Source organism: Solea solea, chromosome 1, assembly GCF_958295425.1.
Source record: "Solea solea chromosome 1, fSolSol10.1, whole genome shotgun sequence".
NCBI lineage: Eukaryota > Metazoa > Chordata > Actinopteri > Pleuronectiformes > Soleidae > Solea > Solea solea.
The window spans coordinates 1,763,508-1,780,839 of record NC_081134.1 but is presented as its reverse complement, the minus strand read 5'-3'; the positions used below and the strand labels follow the sequence as shown (position 1 = coordinate 1,780,839).

The 17,332-nt window shown below is 42.3% G+C and overlaps 1 protein-coding gene across 2 annotated transcripts in view; it reads left to right on the top strand.

Moving 5' to 3' along the window:
- Positions 1-17,332, top strand: part of kcnh2b (potassium voltage-gated channel, subfamily H (eag-related), member 2b) — a 130,823-nt gene that overhangs the window by 6,375 nt on the left and 107,116 nt on the right. For both annotated transcript variants that reach the window (XM_058625374.1, XM_058625284.1), the window contains exon 2: positions 11,308-11,538. In XM_058625374.1, the coding sequence (XP_058481357.1) occupies positions 11,308-11,538 (231 nt within the window). The remainder of the gene's footprint in view (positions 1-11,307; positions 11,539-17,332) is intronic.

Here is a 17,332-nt window from a genome sequence, read left to right as displayed (position 1 = left end):
GCACCTGCTGAAGAGACTAAAGAGAGAGTGTGTGTGTGTGTGTGTGTGTGTGTGTGTGTGTGTGTAGTTTTCCCTTTAAAATGCAGAAACATGCAAAATAATTGTAGCTCAAAGCAAACATGGCGTAAGTGATTGTGCTGCTGTAAACCTGATGATGATGATGATGATGACTCTACATCACAGCTGTGAATGGATGATCACGGTCATTGTTGTACTTTAACAACGTAAATGTGTGCAAAGTGAACAACTAGGTGTTTTGTTTCCCTGTTGCATATTTTTTTTTAATTCTCTTAATTCAGATGGTTTCCTCTTAGTAAAGTTAGATTTATACCCTTAATATTTAAGTGTCTCCTAACACATTGCAGATGTTTCATGTTGTTCCACACACACACACACACACACACACACACACACACACACACACACACACACACTCACTGACCATTTGTTGTGCTACTTTTGTCCTTTTATCTCAAAGTAAACGTGACATCCACAACTTCATCAAATCATCTATTATGAAGAAGAAGAAAAGGCATGAATAATTAGGTTGGTACGGCACTGGAAGCGCCGGGTTTGTGCGAGGATTGTGTGTGGTTACCATGGAGACGACTGAATGTGAAAGTGTCAGAGGCTAAAAATCAGGCTTAATAGTTTGGAATGTTGGTTTGTTTCATCTCTGACCAAAAATCTGATTTCAGATTAAGCGTCGTGGACGTTATCGTGAAGAAAGGGACACGAGTTCTTCCACATCATCTTTCATACATTCAAGGTTGATGCCTTGCTCTAGAGCTTCAGTCACTACAGCCACCCTCATGGTCCTGGTAGCTCCAAGGATTTGAACTTGTAACCCTGTGATAAAGCACATGGTAATAACTCACTGTTAATTGTGTTATTTTGGCCTCAGTGAGTGAGTGAGTGAGTGAGTGAGTGAACGTTCAGTGAAAAAGCTGCTTGAGAGTCTCGTGTTGAATTGGAGTAAAGAGTCACTCTGAGCGTCAAGGACACTGTGATAAGGATGAAAACATAAGCTGCTGTTGGGAGGATTACACTCGTGACCCTGTGGCTGTGGAGTCTCGACCTCACTGGAAAACAATGATAAAAGCCTTTTAGTGTCGGAATGCTAATCTATAAGAAACACCTGCAGCAAGGTTTTCATGTCCTCTTTAATGGTTTGTCATTTCATCATGATCCATTTTACACGCTGATGTAAATGTGTGTTGTCAGTGTGAAAGTGTGAAAGTGAACTCATTTAAGACGAGCAGCTTCACTGAGCTCTCGCCTCAGATCAGAAGCAGCTCGGAGACGCCAACGAGCTTCTAATTATTAGGCTTTTTTAAAAAGTGCCTCAAAGACTGACGTATCAAAGCGTCTCTGTGATAAAACGATGCATCAACTGCACGTCGATGTGCAGCTGATGAACACACTCAGGGAGTTTGTTTCATACCTTGATGTTAAAGTGGAGCAAAAACTAAAGGAAAGAAGAAAATGGAAAAACAAAGAGTTCAGAGATTTACAGTTTGACAGAAGAGTGAGTGAGTGAGTGAGTGAGTGAGTGAGTGAGTGAGTGAGTGAGTGAGTGAGTGAGTGAGTTTTATCATTTTAATGGAGCTCAGTTTGTCATGAGTCAGACTAAAAGCTAAAACTTTCCCGTAGTATCATCATTTGAAACAATGTGTCCTCAGATCACATTTAGCAGGAAATATATCTGGATTTGTATTTAAATACAAAGTCATTCACTAATATTTCAGTTGAGTCACATGACTAGTGTTGTCATGTGACTCCGTGCCATGGCACCAGCTGTTAGCCGCAGATTTCGGCTCCAAGTGGACTTAAAACACACCAGTGTTCACCAGCTCGTTTTTTACTGTGTCCGACACTAAGGCTCTGGTCTCCGGTTTCTGGTCTCCTGTCTCCAGGTTTCTGGTCTTCTGTCTCCAGGTTTCTGGTTTCCTGTCTCCAGGTTTCTGGTCTCCTGTCTCCAGGTTTCTGGTCTCCTTTCTCCAGGTTTCTGGTCTCCTGTCTCCAGGTTTCTGGTCTCCTGTCTCCAGGTTTCTGGTCTCCTTTCTCCAGGTTTCTGGTTTCCTGTCTCCAGGTTTCTGGTCTCCTGTCTCCAGGTTTCTGGTTTCTGGTCTCCTTTCTCCAGGTTTTTGGTCTCCTTTCTCCAGGTTTCTGGTCTCCTGTCTCCAGGTTTCTGGTCTTCTGTCTCCAGGTTTCTGGTCTCCTGTCTCCAGGTTTCTGGTCTCAGTGGTTTCAGCTAAGCGACCAATTCTGTTGATACTTGATTACTTGAGTAGTCTTTTTTACTCTTACTCGAGTAAGTATTATTTCATGAGTACTTTTACTTCTACTTGAGTAATTATTATCTTAAAGTAACAGTACTTTTACTTGAGTCATTTTTTGGTCACCTCTGTTCACCATCAGACTTCCAGTGTGGCCCTTTAACGTGGACCAGAGTCTGCGGACGTCGCAGTTCATCAGCGCTGATACAGAATATGAACATAAACGCTCTGATAACATAGAGTTTAACGACATAAACACAGTTCTTTTTATGCATCTTCTCCTTTCATGGCTGTGTGATGAAAGTGTGTGGCTGCCTGTTTTGAACCTTTTGTCTTTCGAGGTCCAAAGACGTCAGCATATGAAGACAAACATGAGCAGGTGGAGCAGCTGCTCTTCTCCTCCTCCTGCTCCTCCTCCTCCTGCTCCTCCTCCTCCTCTCACACCTTTGCCTCTACTTGTATTTGTCACAGCTTTATCTCGTGGCAGCTGCTCTTTCACTCTCGTCCTCTCATTCATCAAGTCTCTCTCCGTCAGGTGTTCCTAGAACTCCATTACACCTCTATCATCCACTCTTTCTTTATTTCTTTCTTTCTTTTGGGGTTTGAACTTCCTGTCTCAGTGTCAGTGTGTCTCCAGTGCCACCCTGAGGGCAAACACCAGCTAACTTGACTTGAAGACCTCAGAGTCCCCCGGTGTCCTGGGGATTAGACCTCATATGCATAAATCTGCATAACCCTAATTACGGCAGGAGGAGTTGCTGTCTTCACTGTAGTCAGACACTTCAGAGTGAAACAGTCCATTAAGGATTGCAGTGATTATGGGATTATCGCTCTTAACCACTGTTGCCTGACTGGAGTGATGTTTAGTCCCTGTGTCAGGTGACCTTCAGATTATAGTAGCGTGGTTTTATTTCCAAGGAAAAGGATTTCAAGTCATCGGCAGCAGAGACACCGTGGAACCAGAGACACCGTGGAACCAGAGACACCGCGGAACCAGAGACACCGCGGAACCAGAGACACCGCAACGTTTCTGCTGTAGAACCAGAGACACCGTGGAACCAGAGACACTGCGACGTTTCTGCTGTAGAACCAGAGACACCGTGGAACCAGAGACACTGCGACGTTTCTGCTGTAGAACCAGAGACACCACAACGTTTCTGCTGTAGAACCAGAGACACCGTGGTACCAGAGACACCGTGGAACCAGAGACACTGCGACGTTTCTGCTGTAGAACCAGAGACACCGCAACGTTTCTGCTGTAGAACCAGAGACACCGCAATGTCTCTATGCCTGCTGCAACTGTGTCCTCTCTGTCCTGTGATTGGTCTCTTGTCGTGTTTGTTTGATGTCATGTTGTTGTCTCATTTATAGAAATACTTTATTTGAATGTGATATTTTTCACTTCTTCCACATGGTCTTACACATGTTACATCACGTCCTTGTTATGAGTGAATAAGTCCAACAAAAAGTAGATTTTGCCGCAGCAGCAGGTCAGTGTAAGAAAGTACAGTATGTTCATCATGTGACCTCTTCACAATATATTATTGATGCGTTCTGTTTAGAAACTGCTGCAAAATACAACATTGACGTCCCTGTTAGTTGTGTCACATTAACGACATCAGCACTTCTGCTGCTGTCTCTGAGTAATCACAGAGACCCTGATCCTGATCCTGATCCTGATCCTGACTGTGACAGGAACATGTTCCACCTGTGAGCTGGCAGCAGGTTTACAGCTCACACAACAATGTAACCTATAAAAAATACTCCACAAACAATTTAAAATGGAATGAATTTGATTTCAGTTGGAAGCCTTGTATGATGACTCATCACTTTCTTTTGGGAGGAATTCTATTTTTAGTCCTGCTGAGAAGTTTCTGGGATGGAAACTCCGTGTGACAATCACATGACTCAGTGGACTGTTAAATTCCTACTCATCATTTCTCTGATCGGAGACAATGAGTCTAATACTGTGGAAAACACATTTAGTCTTATATACAATAATAAATGCACTCTGACTTCAGAGCTCCTCCTCTGTGTGGGTGGAGTCATCACAGCATGTCTGTGGTGACGTGGAACCCGAACCCTTTTCTCTGCGACGCAAACACAAACGAGTGATTTGCAGAGCAGTTGTTTTGGGTGAAAGTGAATCATTAGAATCATTAGAGTCATTAGTTCAGATGAGTTGACAGAATGGTTCAGTCCTTCAGTCACTGAACTGAAATACCAGTGAACATGGTCACAATGGTGCGGTCTCTAAATCCACCAGAATCCTCTGTTCAACACATTTGCTAAATGTTTCAGGATTTTTAACTTTGATCTACAGTTGGACATTGTTGACTTTGATTCTTGTGTTCGGACTCATGACTCTTCAGTGACGACACTCTCTGATGACGTCACAGTTAGGGATGTCCCGACACAACTTTTTCACTTCTGATACGATACCGATATTGCAGCCTTGAGTATTGGCCGATACCGATATCGATCCGATACGATATCAGCTCAAATCATACATACTTTAATGACTTATTTTGTAGTGTGGAATGTTAGAATAGGCTTGATCAAGTGATATTACTTCAACAGAGAACAATAGTCAGTAACAGCAGGTATGAGACAAACTGACCCATTTATTATTATTAACCAATGGTTACATCAATTTTAACCTTCGACATAAGAATATTGGATTTTTTGCCATGTTCATTTTATACAGTCTATGGTTCATTTCATCAGGAGGAAAGTACCAAGTGCTCATGGGGGTGTTTTCAGAGCACCCGTGTTTCACAGGTAACAGCGTGTCTTCAGAGAACACCCCCCTTGTTTTCACTATTTTGGATTAGCCCAACCCACACAGGGTGAGTGACTCGTGCCGCAGGTAAACCCGGAGCCCGAGGACCGGCCCCGCAGACGTACTTAGCTCTGTGTGTGGAGCTTCAGGACACATTTAAAACACACAAAGCTCTTGGCATGGCTGGTTTTTGGGTAACAAACGGAGGCTGTTGAACGTCGACAGGTGGCGCTGGTTTATGAAATAATGTTGTTTTAGCAGCTGTGGTGCTAACGGCTAGCTCACGCTTGCTGTGCGGCTTCGTAGCCTCTGAGTTCAGAGGTTAAAGAAAAACGTTTAACCTCTGAAATAGCAGTAGCACACATGCGCTGTTGTTATGATCATGTGATCTACATGCATCCAACACACAGAGCCCACGTGATCACAGCGGGAGCTGCTGGATAGAAGTTTATATCGGAGATTTTAGAGTTAGTCCGATATAATCCAATAATCGTTTTTTGGCTGATATCGGACCGATATCGTCGACACTTTTCTAGTGTCGACAAACACTCAAATCGGCTTTGCACACTTTCATGCAGCACATTTTCTGTCCCACGTCTTTCATAGTCATTCATACGATGCTGGTAACGTCTTGCCCAAGGACACATCGGCATGTAGACGGCAGAGGTGGGAATCGAACAGGAAGGTTGTGGGTTTGTCTGCCAGTGAGCTATTGTTCTCTGTGTCAAAGTCTTTGGTTTCCATGGCAATAGCCCAGTGAGAAGTCTGTAGATGACAAAAATGTTCAGTCCATCTCTACATTTCTTCACCGTCCACTCACTCCTCGCTCTCATTTGTCCTTAATCTCACTCGGTTTTTATCTCTCTGTCTCTGTTGCTAGCAGGCGCAGAGCTGATATGTTGACTTGTGCCTCGAGCATATGGGCTTCCCTCCTTATCCACCTACGCAGTGTGCTCAGGGAGATTCCACACACACACACACACACACACAGGCAGACTGAAAAGCCTCCCAGGTCTGGTCTTAGTAAATTATTCAGTCTGCGTTGGTGGGTTTATGAGTCAGTGTATGTGTGTGTGTGTGTGTGTGTGTCAGTGGGAATATGAAATGGTGTTTTCCTCCTGAGAAGCAGCAGCTTGTTTTTAATCAGCCGCTCCATCAGCTCACTCCCTTCAAAAGAGGGAATTAGAGGGAAATTGCTCGGAGGAAGCAGCAATGGAGTGAGTGGTCAGTGATGTCACCACATTTACAGTACTTTAAAATATAATATTATATATCTCTATATATATAATGTTATATATATCTCTATATAATGTTATATATACATATTATATAATATATAATGAGTGCACAGTCTGGAATGACTCCTCCCTCTCTGGAGTTTGTTATACAAATACATCTTATAAATAATCTCCAAATAAACATATGTATTTTAGACACAGTCACGGTCAGTAACAGGTCATGTGCTGACGATGTAAAGAGGGAGAAATGAGGGTGTGCAGATGTTGTATGGGATGGATGGAGAGACTGAAGTCATGTGATTCAGTCATTCACATCTCACCACTCACTGTTATTGTTTGCAATTATTCATATTATTAGTCATATTGTTCATATGCAGATGTCATCCACACATGATGCACATTCATCTTAGTGGTGGTTGGTGGTGTTTGCCTCGGCCATGAAGCTGCTCAGCAGAAGTGGAATGCAGACGCCCCTCTAATAAGACCCGAGTGAGGCTGGGAGAAGACGCACCAGTCCTTAAGCCGACCAGGAGGCTTTAGGCAACAGCTGAAGGTGAACCTAAGAAAACAGCTCACATTTCCAGCCACCATCACACAGACCTCACTCAGGCCAGACATAGAAACATGAAGGCAGGTGGTCATACTGGGAGGACTGGAGGGAGGAGCTGGCATGTGAATGCTGAAGCAGAGGAGGTTCCTGGTGTGAGTCGTCGATCAGTCTCTCTGCAGGGACCGTGGGGCAGTGAGAGGGCTGCACAGCAACAGAACCATCAGTCCATCAACCACGGCTGCGTCGCCGGGTTGTTGAACGACCCGAAACAGCCAATGAGCCCAGGAAACATCACTGATGATGTGTCTAAGTTGAGATCTTCACTCGCAGCTGTCTGAACTGCTAGTGGTTGTTTAATATCATCACAGAATCTCCACGTGTCAGTCTTTTATCTTCATTTTATATCATTCTTTATCTTCTTTAACTTTCCTTTTTATTTGACAGTCAAACCCTGTCTCACTACCTGTGGTTTTCTTTTAGTTTTGCATGTTATAATAATTCAGAATTAACCGTATTTAAAGCTTTGGGGGATTTTTGTTATTGATTCTGCTTCTCTTTGTTCTTCATGAGCAGAAACGATGTAACAATATTTGTTTGCTGCGTCCTTCACTCAAAAACAGGCTCGGTCAAGCAAAACTATCAGACTGAGCAGAGCAGAGGTGGGCGGAGACAAGTAGAATTCACTTGTTAGACTTTTCTCTGTATTTTCAGTCAAACTTCATCCTTTACAAGATCAGTGTTGCTGTTGTGCAGCACGGCAACGTCACCAGGTGACATTAGATTTAAACTCTGCTATAATGAGACATTTCATTTCATCATTGTGTGTGTGTGTGTGTGTGTGTGTGTGTGTGTGGAAAATAAATACAGTACATTCATGCAAACATGCCTCTTGAACTCTCATGCCCTCTAAATGAGTCAGACTCTTTTAAAGACTTAACCAGCTGAAAACCACTTATCCAGAGGCCGGAAAATTAAATGTACAACACACACACACACACACACACACACACACACACACACACACACACACGGCCATTGTATAACTCAGTGCTCAATGCAGCCAGACAAACCCATCAGGCTTTATGAGCCTGTGAGAGCTGCTGCTGCTGCTGCTGCTGATGTTACTGCTGCTGCTGCTGCTGTTGCTGTTACTGCTGCTGCTGCTGCTGCTGCTGCTGATGTTACTGCTGCTGCTGCTGCTGCTGCTGCTGCTGCTGATGTTACTGCTGCTGCTGCTGCTGTTGCTGCTTCATGTAGGCAGACTATCAAGTGCATCCACATGAGTGATCTCTGCTGTTTCCATGAATATCTGAACAGACACGTCCAGTGGTGTATGTCTCTCAGGTGAATGAGCAGTTGAATCCAGGATGGACAGCTTTACCAAATGATTCGTCTCCTTCATGATGGAAAAGGGAAAGATTGTAATTGTGTGTTTAACAGCGGGAGAAATGTGCACATACGTTTGCTCTCTGGTGAACATGCTGAAGAGAAACAGTTGTAGCATCATTTCATCGCTGACATCATCCACCTGTTCACTCTTTGCCAGGTGTTATGTTGCAGTTATAAACAACATATCCACATTATGACTTGATAATTGATGCAGGTACAAAGGCCATGAAATCAGAAATAACTGCAGCACAACACGAGATACACATACATGAAAGAACAGAAATAAATAGTGCATAAAAGTCTGAAAACTGTAGCTGATGTTCAGGGTCTCTTCTATAATATCACTCCATTACATTTATAATTAAAATGACCTGTGGTCTATGTTTGCATTTCATTTCATTCATTCATTCATTCATTCATTCATTCATTCATTCATTCATCAGTGTATCAGTAACACATTATGTTCTTCCAAAATCCTGGCAAAGGATAGAAGAAGATCCAGACTGATATAAATCTCTCTTCCTTTCACACTGAAGTTATTGTGGAGTAAATTGATTTCAGAGAACGTTGTCACGCTACACTCAGCTCTGCTGACAAAGGTAAAGACGATGGTTTTGGCTCGAGGCCCATCCAAGAACTCCAAGCTATAATATGATCAGCACGTTTGTCTAACTTTTCTAACTTTTATTGATAACTATGAGGATGTGAGGAGGTGTTTGAGTATTTAAAGTTAGTTTAAAGTGTCTCAGCCACAGAAATGATTCAACATCCTGTTCACTCAGAGAAAGACAGGAAATGAAGATCCGCTGAAGGTTTGTCTCTGTCCTCAGAGAAGCTGCAGCAGCTGCAGCAGCAGCAGCAGCAGCATCTTCTTCTCCAGTGAATGTGGGTCAGATTGGTTCGACAGTTATGAATTCCCCTGTCTTGTGATTGTCGTGTTTGAAGGAAGATGCCGCGGACGCTGTATGATGTCACACAACAGTCTGCAGTTTAGACGTCTTCTACTTCAGGGTCAAAGACAGGCGAGGACATTTAGGACAAGTCTGGGCCCATGCTACTTCTGGCACAACCTGTCACCTGCAGCACAACCTGCGGTTTCCATGGTAACCTCTTACACCTCAAAGGAGATGAAGCGATCATTAAATTTAGCTGCGTGAAAGTAACACGAGAAGAGTTAAATATAAAGAAGACAATTATTATCATATCAGTAAAAGAAGGAGGAAACCAAACCATGTGGCTGGTGTTTCCTCTTCAGCCACAATCATCAACCTGAAATCATCCCTGTGCTTTAGTGTGTGTTGGGACACTACTGCATTCATTAAGAGTCATGGATGAATGAATGAATGAATGAATATTCTACATAGTATAATTTAGACTTTATTTTGTAGAATGACAGAAAAAAAGGGAAGAATCACATGTGTTATGTAGTTATAGTGTTGGTTAATGTAATAATATAATGATTTAAACTGGAACATTGTTTCTTTGTTTTACTGATGTCCATGAATGATAAGCTAAAGTCATTAAAGTCATTACTGAAGTAATTATGTGTCTTAATCTTTCTCACCAGTGGAGAAGCAGATGATACACCATAACTAAACTGTGTAAACAGCCTTTAGAAGTATTATTAATTCTCTTTCTCCTCCTTTTTCCTTTTATTCGTCCTCCTCTCCGCTGTGCTTCTCCTCATCCTCACTCTTCTGTTGCAAACCTTTACGACACTTATGACTATTTATGAGTGCAGCATTCCTCATAGTGGGAGAAGAAGAAGGAGCTCTTCAGAGGCTTCACACTCTTTAGTGGAGGCCGTACATCACTCACATATACTGTCGACCTAAAGCACAACAAACCTACGCTCTGTGTGTGTGTGTGTGTGTGTGCGCGTGGTTGTGTGCGTGTGTGTGCGTGTGTGAGAGCATTAAGCTCATCATGTGACACTGACCAGAGTCCCTGGTACTAAATGGAAGTGGTTTAAAGAACCATAGCAGAGTTTGTAGGAGTCAGAGTGGCAGAGGTCAGAGGTCAGAGGTCACAGTTGTTTTAAACACACACACATGCAAAGCCATGGCAACTACGACACAAATCCATGTAGAGCCATAATGAGTATAATGAATATAATGAATGAATGTGAATCATGTTTAGAATGTCTTGATCAGTTCATGTTGGTTCTTTTTGTCTCTTCATGTTTAGTTAAAGTCACTCATGTCCAGTCTTGTCATGCACTTCCTGTTTTATTTTGTATTCCTCTCTTCTCTCGGTTTCCTCACTTCCTCCCTGTGTGTGATTTTCCCTCCGTTGAGATTGCAGACTCCGCCCCTCATTGGTTTCACCTGTGTGAACAGTCTTGTGTCAGTTAGTTTGTGTCTGTCTTGCGTCTCAGTCCTGTCGTCCAAGAACCACGTCACTAAGTTAAGTTTGGAGTTAATAGACTTTCATCGTCCTTGAGAGCGTTTTTGTTTATGGAATAAATTCCTTTTTTTTTGTTTTACTTTAGTTTGAGCGTTTGAGTCCTTGTTGTGTTTGACAATGAACTGAACATCTCTGCTGATATGACCCTGGTTTCTCGACACAACAGCTGTTTCACTTCAGTCACATTCTCTTGTTCACCTTCACTACTTTATGTTAGACAACAGAACTCAGATTTTCCTGAATTCAGATCAATGACTCGTTGATTTGAACCTGGACTAAACCGATCCAACACAAACAGGCTGTGATGTTAATGTAATAATATCTGAAAAAACTGCAGTTTTAACTGACAAAACAATTTACTACACAGTTGTTTTCATTTGCTTAGCTTTTATTTATATGTTGTGAATTTTACACATGTTGTCAAATCAAATATGTATGGATGTATATATGTATGTATATGTATGTATATGTGTATATATATATATACATATACATATAAAAAACAAGCATATATATATATATATATATGCCTGTTTTACATCCGTCCACGTTACACTTGAAGACTCCTCTGACACCGTCTGCTTCTGTCCCTTCACTGCTCTCCCTCACACTTCAGCACCGTTGACCTTGATGAATGAAACTTGTCTCTCTCTTCACCCACAGGTCGTAAGTTTGTCATCGCCAATGCACGAGTGGAGAACTGTGCCATCATCTTCTGCAACGACGGCTTCTGCCACATGTGCGGTTATTCCCGCGCAGAGATCATGCAGAAGCCGTGCACGTGCAACTTCCTCTACGGACCGGACACTAAGCGACTAGCCATCGCTCAGATGGCTCAGGCTCTGCTGGGGTCAGAGGAGAGGAAAGTGGAGATCAACCTCTACCGCAAAGACGGTAAGAAACACTCTGTTCACTGGAGATCTGTTTGTGTGCTGTTTTCATAGAAGTGAGAGCTGAGTGCAGTGAATTCATGAGAAATGAGTCTCACCATCTGTGTGTGTGTGTGTGTGTGTGTGCTGGAGGAGAGAAGTGATGGTTGGACCATGTTCATGACGATCAGAAGACTGTTCATGCTTCTCGTGTGTGAATGTGTTTGTGGATTTTCTAAAATGAAACGTTGCCACTTTCTAATGGATTTGTTTGAGCGTTGACCTTGTTATTATGTATTTGTGTTGTGTACGGAACACTTGGCGTGCACCAGCTCATGTGTGATGGACTCAACTCCTGTTACTGAGTCTTTTGTGGATCCTGTCTCTGGCACCTCGTCGGTGCCAGATTTCTTTGTTGTGTTGAGAATGAAAGTGAAGAAAAAGCAGGAGGGTAATTATTCTCTATTTTTATTTTCATGTGGCAAAGAGCTGAATTCCATTCAGGAAACAATACGTGATATAAAACATTAGGAAAAAACATCCCTGTGGATTTTTAAGGTCAAGAAAAAAAAAATCTAAAGATACATTTGAATAAATGCAAACAATTTTATATATATATATATATATATATATATATACACACATGACAACACATTCTCTGTATATTGTCTGTAGATGGGGAAACCCTTGTCAGATTATCTCTGATGGTAAGAGTCCAGTCTTTAGAGACTCGCCAACTGGACCAGGACCAAAGTAACAGGACACTTGTGTCTGTCGTGATGGAGAAAGAGCTGCTTTATAATAAAGTCAGCAACTCCCCGGGTCACAGCCACAGTTTGTATTGGACATGTTTCACCTGCAGACAGACAGACAGACAGACAGACAGACCAGCAGGAGGACAGAACAGGTGGTGGTGGTGGTGGGGGGTAGAGAGAGAGACAGATGGAGGTTACGGTGAGAAGAAGAGAAACAAACACGTTGGAAAAGAGGAAAGATGACAAAGATGCAGAAATCAGCTCAGATCTGAAAAGTGTGGAAAAAACAGGGAGAGAGTGAGAGAGTGAGAGAGTGAGACACTTACTGTGTTTCTCATGTCATCTGAAAGTGTTGCTGGTGGTGAGAGGATGAAAGAGAAATAACACAGAGATGGAGTCAGCTGACACACACACACACACACACACATGTTCGACATTCATGATTGAGGGGACATTGCATTGACTTGCATTCATTTCCTGGAGACTTACTCTAACCTTAACCCCGATTACTACTGGCTTAATCCTAACCCTGACCCTAATCCTAACCTCAACCTAACCTTAAAACATATCTTCACCTTAAAATGTAGTCATTTACGTTATGGGGACTTGCTTTTTGTCAAGTCCTTATAATGTGACTGTGTAAACAGGTTTAGGTCCCTACAACATTTGTAATACCTGGACACACACACACACACACACACACACACACAAACAAAGGACATCTACACTATAGTTTCTCTCTATAGAAAATCCCAGTGCTTTAGTTAACGATGTGAACAACAACACTGAGACTCAGTCAGGCTCCTGTGTGTGTGTGTGTGTGAGTGTGTGAGTTTGGACTGGCTTTCACACAAATCCATGTTATAGTTTAAATCATGATGGATTAATGATTGATTAATGATGGATTAGGTGACAGAAACCGTCACATGACTCGTCAGTCTGGACATTTCCAGCTCAGATTCTGCAGAAACGTTCCATTTGTCTTTGAAGTGCGTCGTTGACATGCTGCTCTGAAGTTTACTCTTTCACATTATTGACCTTCTTTAGTCTCATTATCCCACTGTTGTGTCTGTGTTTTGTGCTGCGATCGGACTCAATGAAGTTTAAGATGGTAAATAAATCAGAAATCCATGATTGTGTGTGTGCAGGTTGATGAGTGTGACCCTGGTGTTTCTTCCTCGTCTCACAAAGACACAAACAGAGTCTTAGGTAACCCCAGTGGGCCACCTGCAAGCCACTGGAGAGCCACTGATCGAACACCGCGGACACACCTCATCCATAATGCACACAGGCAGGAAACATTATGCCTCCTCCTCTTGTTCCCTTTGCCTCCTTTCCTCCTCCTTCTCCTCCCTCGTCTTGCAAAAGCAAAGAGGAAAGAATAGTTTTGTGTGTGTGTGTGTGTGTGTGTGTGTGTGTGTGTGTGTGTGTGTGAGAACACACGTACACACCGTGTGCACATGCAGGCTCATCTGAGCCCATTTATCTAGTGCCAGGCTTAGGCTTGAGCCGTCACCATGATAGATCTCCCTTCTTGCTCTCGCGCTCAATTGTGTGACTGCGATTGCTCACCAGCTTAATCAATCATGCTCTCCAGGTAAACTGTGATAGGGAATGTCCACGCACGCACGCACACACACGCACACACACGCACACGCACGCACACACACACTCACACACTTCTACTGTGGCTTCAGTGACAGTGTTTACAGCTGTAAGAGGCTGAATCACGATTGTTTCAGCCACAGATTATGAAAACACTCACTCATGTTCTGACCTGAGCTCCTCTCATCAGATTAACTCTTATTTATTAACATGTTACAGATTACTCAAGGCAATTTCTCCACCTCTGAAATGATCTGTATGAAGACGAGGTGTCATGGAACAGCTGTCTCTCTCTCTCTGTCTGTCTGTCCATATATACAGTATGTATAGTGTATAGAATACCACGGAGGATCAGTACAGTTTCTGAGCACGAGCACATTATTATTTTATCATCTGTCGTGTTGACATGACAGACCAATACTCACTGACTGAAATATGAATGAATCTTCTTCACTTATCACAACATTTTGCATTTCCTCAGTATACAGAAGCCAAGTATTGTTATTACAATCATTAAATATCTCTTATTCTATTCACTCCATGTAGTGAAAAAGTGACTTTGAAACAAAAAATGCTTCTGAAAACTTTTTTAATAACATTTTTAAATTCTCTGCTGTCTGTATGCTGATGTGTGAACAATAATATCACTCCTATTATCTAATCTGTAAACTACAGATTATTCATCATGTGACAGGTAAACTGACGCCAGGAGGGAGGGGCTAGAGTTGTGTGTGTGTGTGCAACTGGACAAATGTGTGCAGAAGTTAACAATATATTTTACTGGGGATTCAAAAGAATTTCAATGAAATTTTCAGACGTTTCCATTGTTTGACAGAGGTCAGAGGTCAGAGGTCAGGATATAAAGGGAAAGTTCACAGTAAAGACGTGTTAAATCTAATGCTCGTCTCGTCAGGTGCACTTCATAATTTCTAGAAGCTCGTAATGTCGTCTCGTTGTCATCAGTGTGTTTCTCTCCTCCTCTTCTTTGGCTTTAATCTCATTCTTTACTCTTAACACTGTCATGAGGATCCATGGCTGGATGCAGTCTGTTTGAATGTGAAAGAACTCATAACTGTTGCACAGGGATAATAACAACCAAAGCATGAAGCCACCAATCCTGAGGAAATCACCAGTGACTGTGAACTAATAACAACCCCGGGCAGCATGAAAAGAGCGTGTTGTGGGTGTGGACAGTGATCAGGTGTCTGTCTGACTGTGTGTTTCTGTCTGACTGTGTGTGTGTGTATATGTGTGTGTGTGTGTGTGTGTGTGTGTGTGTGTGTGTGTGTGTGTGTGTGTGTGTGTGTGTGTGTGTGTGTGTGTGTGTGTGTGTGTGTGTGTGTGTGTGTGTGTGTGTGTGTGTGTGTGTGTGTGTGTGTGTGTGTGTGTGTGTGTGTGTGTGTGTTTGCACGCAGCTTTGAGCTCCAGGGATCAGACTGTCTCTGTATCTACAGGGACTTCTGATTGCCTAGCAGCAGTCGCCAAGCAAAGCACTTAGAGAGCTGCAGCCTCCGAGGAGAGGTGAGCACTCTGAGCCGATGACTGCCATGGATGATCCCACCTCCAGTTAAGAGCAAATAACCCACAGAAACACGGACGCTTGTCATGCTGTCAGATGTTGCCCACACAACAAGAACGGGAGCTTTTTGTTGTGTTTCACCACAAATCAACGAGATGATGACATGGACTCACTTTGTGGATTGTGGACAGAAGACACAGAGACACAGATGCAGAGACACAGAGACACAGACGCAGAGACACAGAGACGCAGAGACACACCAGAACAACAACATCTCTAGTTTATTAACACAGTCTGTGTCGCCTCGTAAAGTAAAACCTCGTCTACAAACTCACTCGTCCTAAAACAAGGACACATGTGGTCACACACTCAGTGTAGTTCTTCTCTTTCAGTGGAACTCTTTAGTGTCACTGTCTCTGGTGTTAACATCCATCCTGGTATGTCCGCTGACATGTTTCTGTGTGTGTGTGTGTGTCCCCACCAGTGATGGGTGGAGCTAAAGAAAAGAAAAACATAGGGAAGAGCTATGGTACACCATAATATATCATAGAGTATCATAGTATAGAGTATCATAGAGTATCATAGTATAGAGTATCATAGAGTATCATAGTATAGAGTATCATATAGTATTATAGTATCATAGTATCATAGAGTATCATACAGTAGAATATCATAGTATCATAGTATCATAGCACAAGTCAGACATGGAATAAGATGTTGATGATAACACGTGTTCATCAGTGTGAAACTGCTGAGGGTCACATGACCTCAGCCTCAGAAGAAACCATTACAACACCTTCTTAATCACTGTGGACAAAGAGCACAGTGCTAATGGGAAGTAATACTGTGTGTGTGTGTGTGTGTGTGGGGTAAATTGATACTTAATATCATAGTTAATATGCATCAGTGGCCCTTCACCATATTAAACTGAGACATGTGGAAGCACATTTTAATCCAACTGAAGCAGCAGTCAATTTGAATCCTGCCTCAGGAAGACAGATTAGAATTTGACTGGTCATCTTGTAAATGTGGGCAGTGGCAGTAATAAATCACAGCTTTTATAAGGTCACCATCACTGACCTGTGTGTTTTATCACTTTACAGCAGGACTTTCAAAGACTTCCATTACAGCATCATCAGAGGGAGGAGCTACTAATGAACTGAAGCCTCTCTTGTGTTTGCTGCTTAAAAATGATCATTGCAACATATTCTGAATACTTTGTACTCGAGACGGTGAAATGAACTTGAATTCATTGTTTCCTCACATCAGGTTCACATTGAACCAGCTCTTATTTCTCACATGTTCTTTTCTGTGTTTGATAGATTTTACATACAGTAAATATGTAAATACTCACAGGGTTACTAACGTATATGCATGTGGCATCTGTCAGGATTCACTGCTCAACACATGCAGAGGCTCAGCTCACAGGCAGTGTAATAATAATAATACTACTACTAATAATAATAATTATTATTATTATTATTATTATTATGATGATGATAATAATAATGATAATGATGAAAATAATAACAGTAATGATGATGATGATGCACTATACAAGCTGAGTATGAAAAGTCTCTCAGAAAATAGTTGTCTTGAAATCTGTGAGCACTTTAGTCTCTTACTTCCCTCTTGTGCGTGTGTGTGTGTGCGTGTGTGTAAGTGTGTGTGTGTGTGTGTGTGTGTGTGTGTGTGTGTGTGTGTGTGTGTGTGTGTGTGTGAGTGTGAGTGTGTGTGTGTGTGTGTGTGTGTGTGTGTGTGTGTGTGAGTGTGTGTGACGCCTCAGGCTCTTTTCACACCACACATGTTTTTCTCACACAGATTATTTTCAGGTTCATTATGTTTTTCAAAACTCTTCTGATATAAACCGTCCCACTAATGCAAACATGCCGTTTGTTCGTGCATTCATTATGAATTAAAGACCACATATATACTTTACT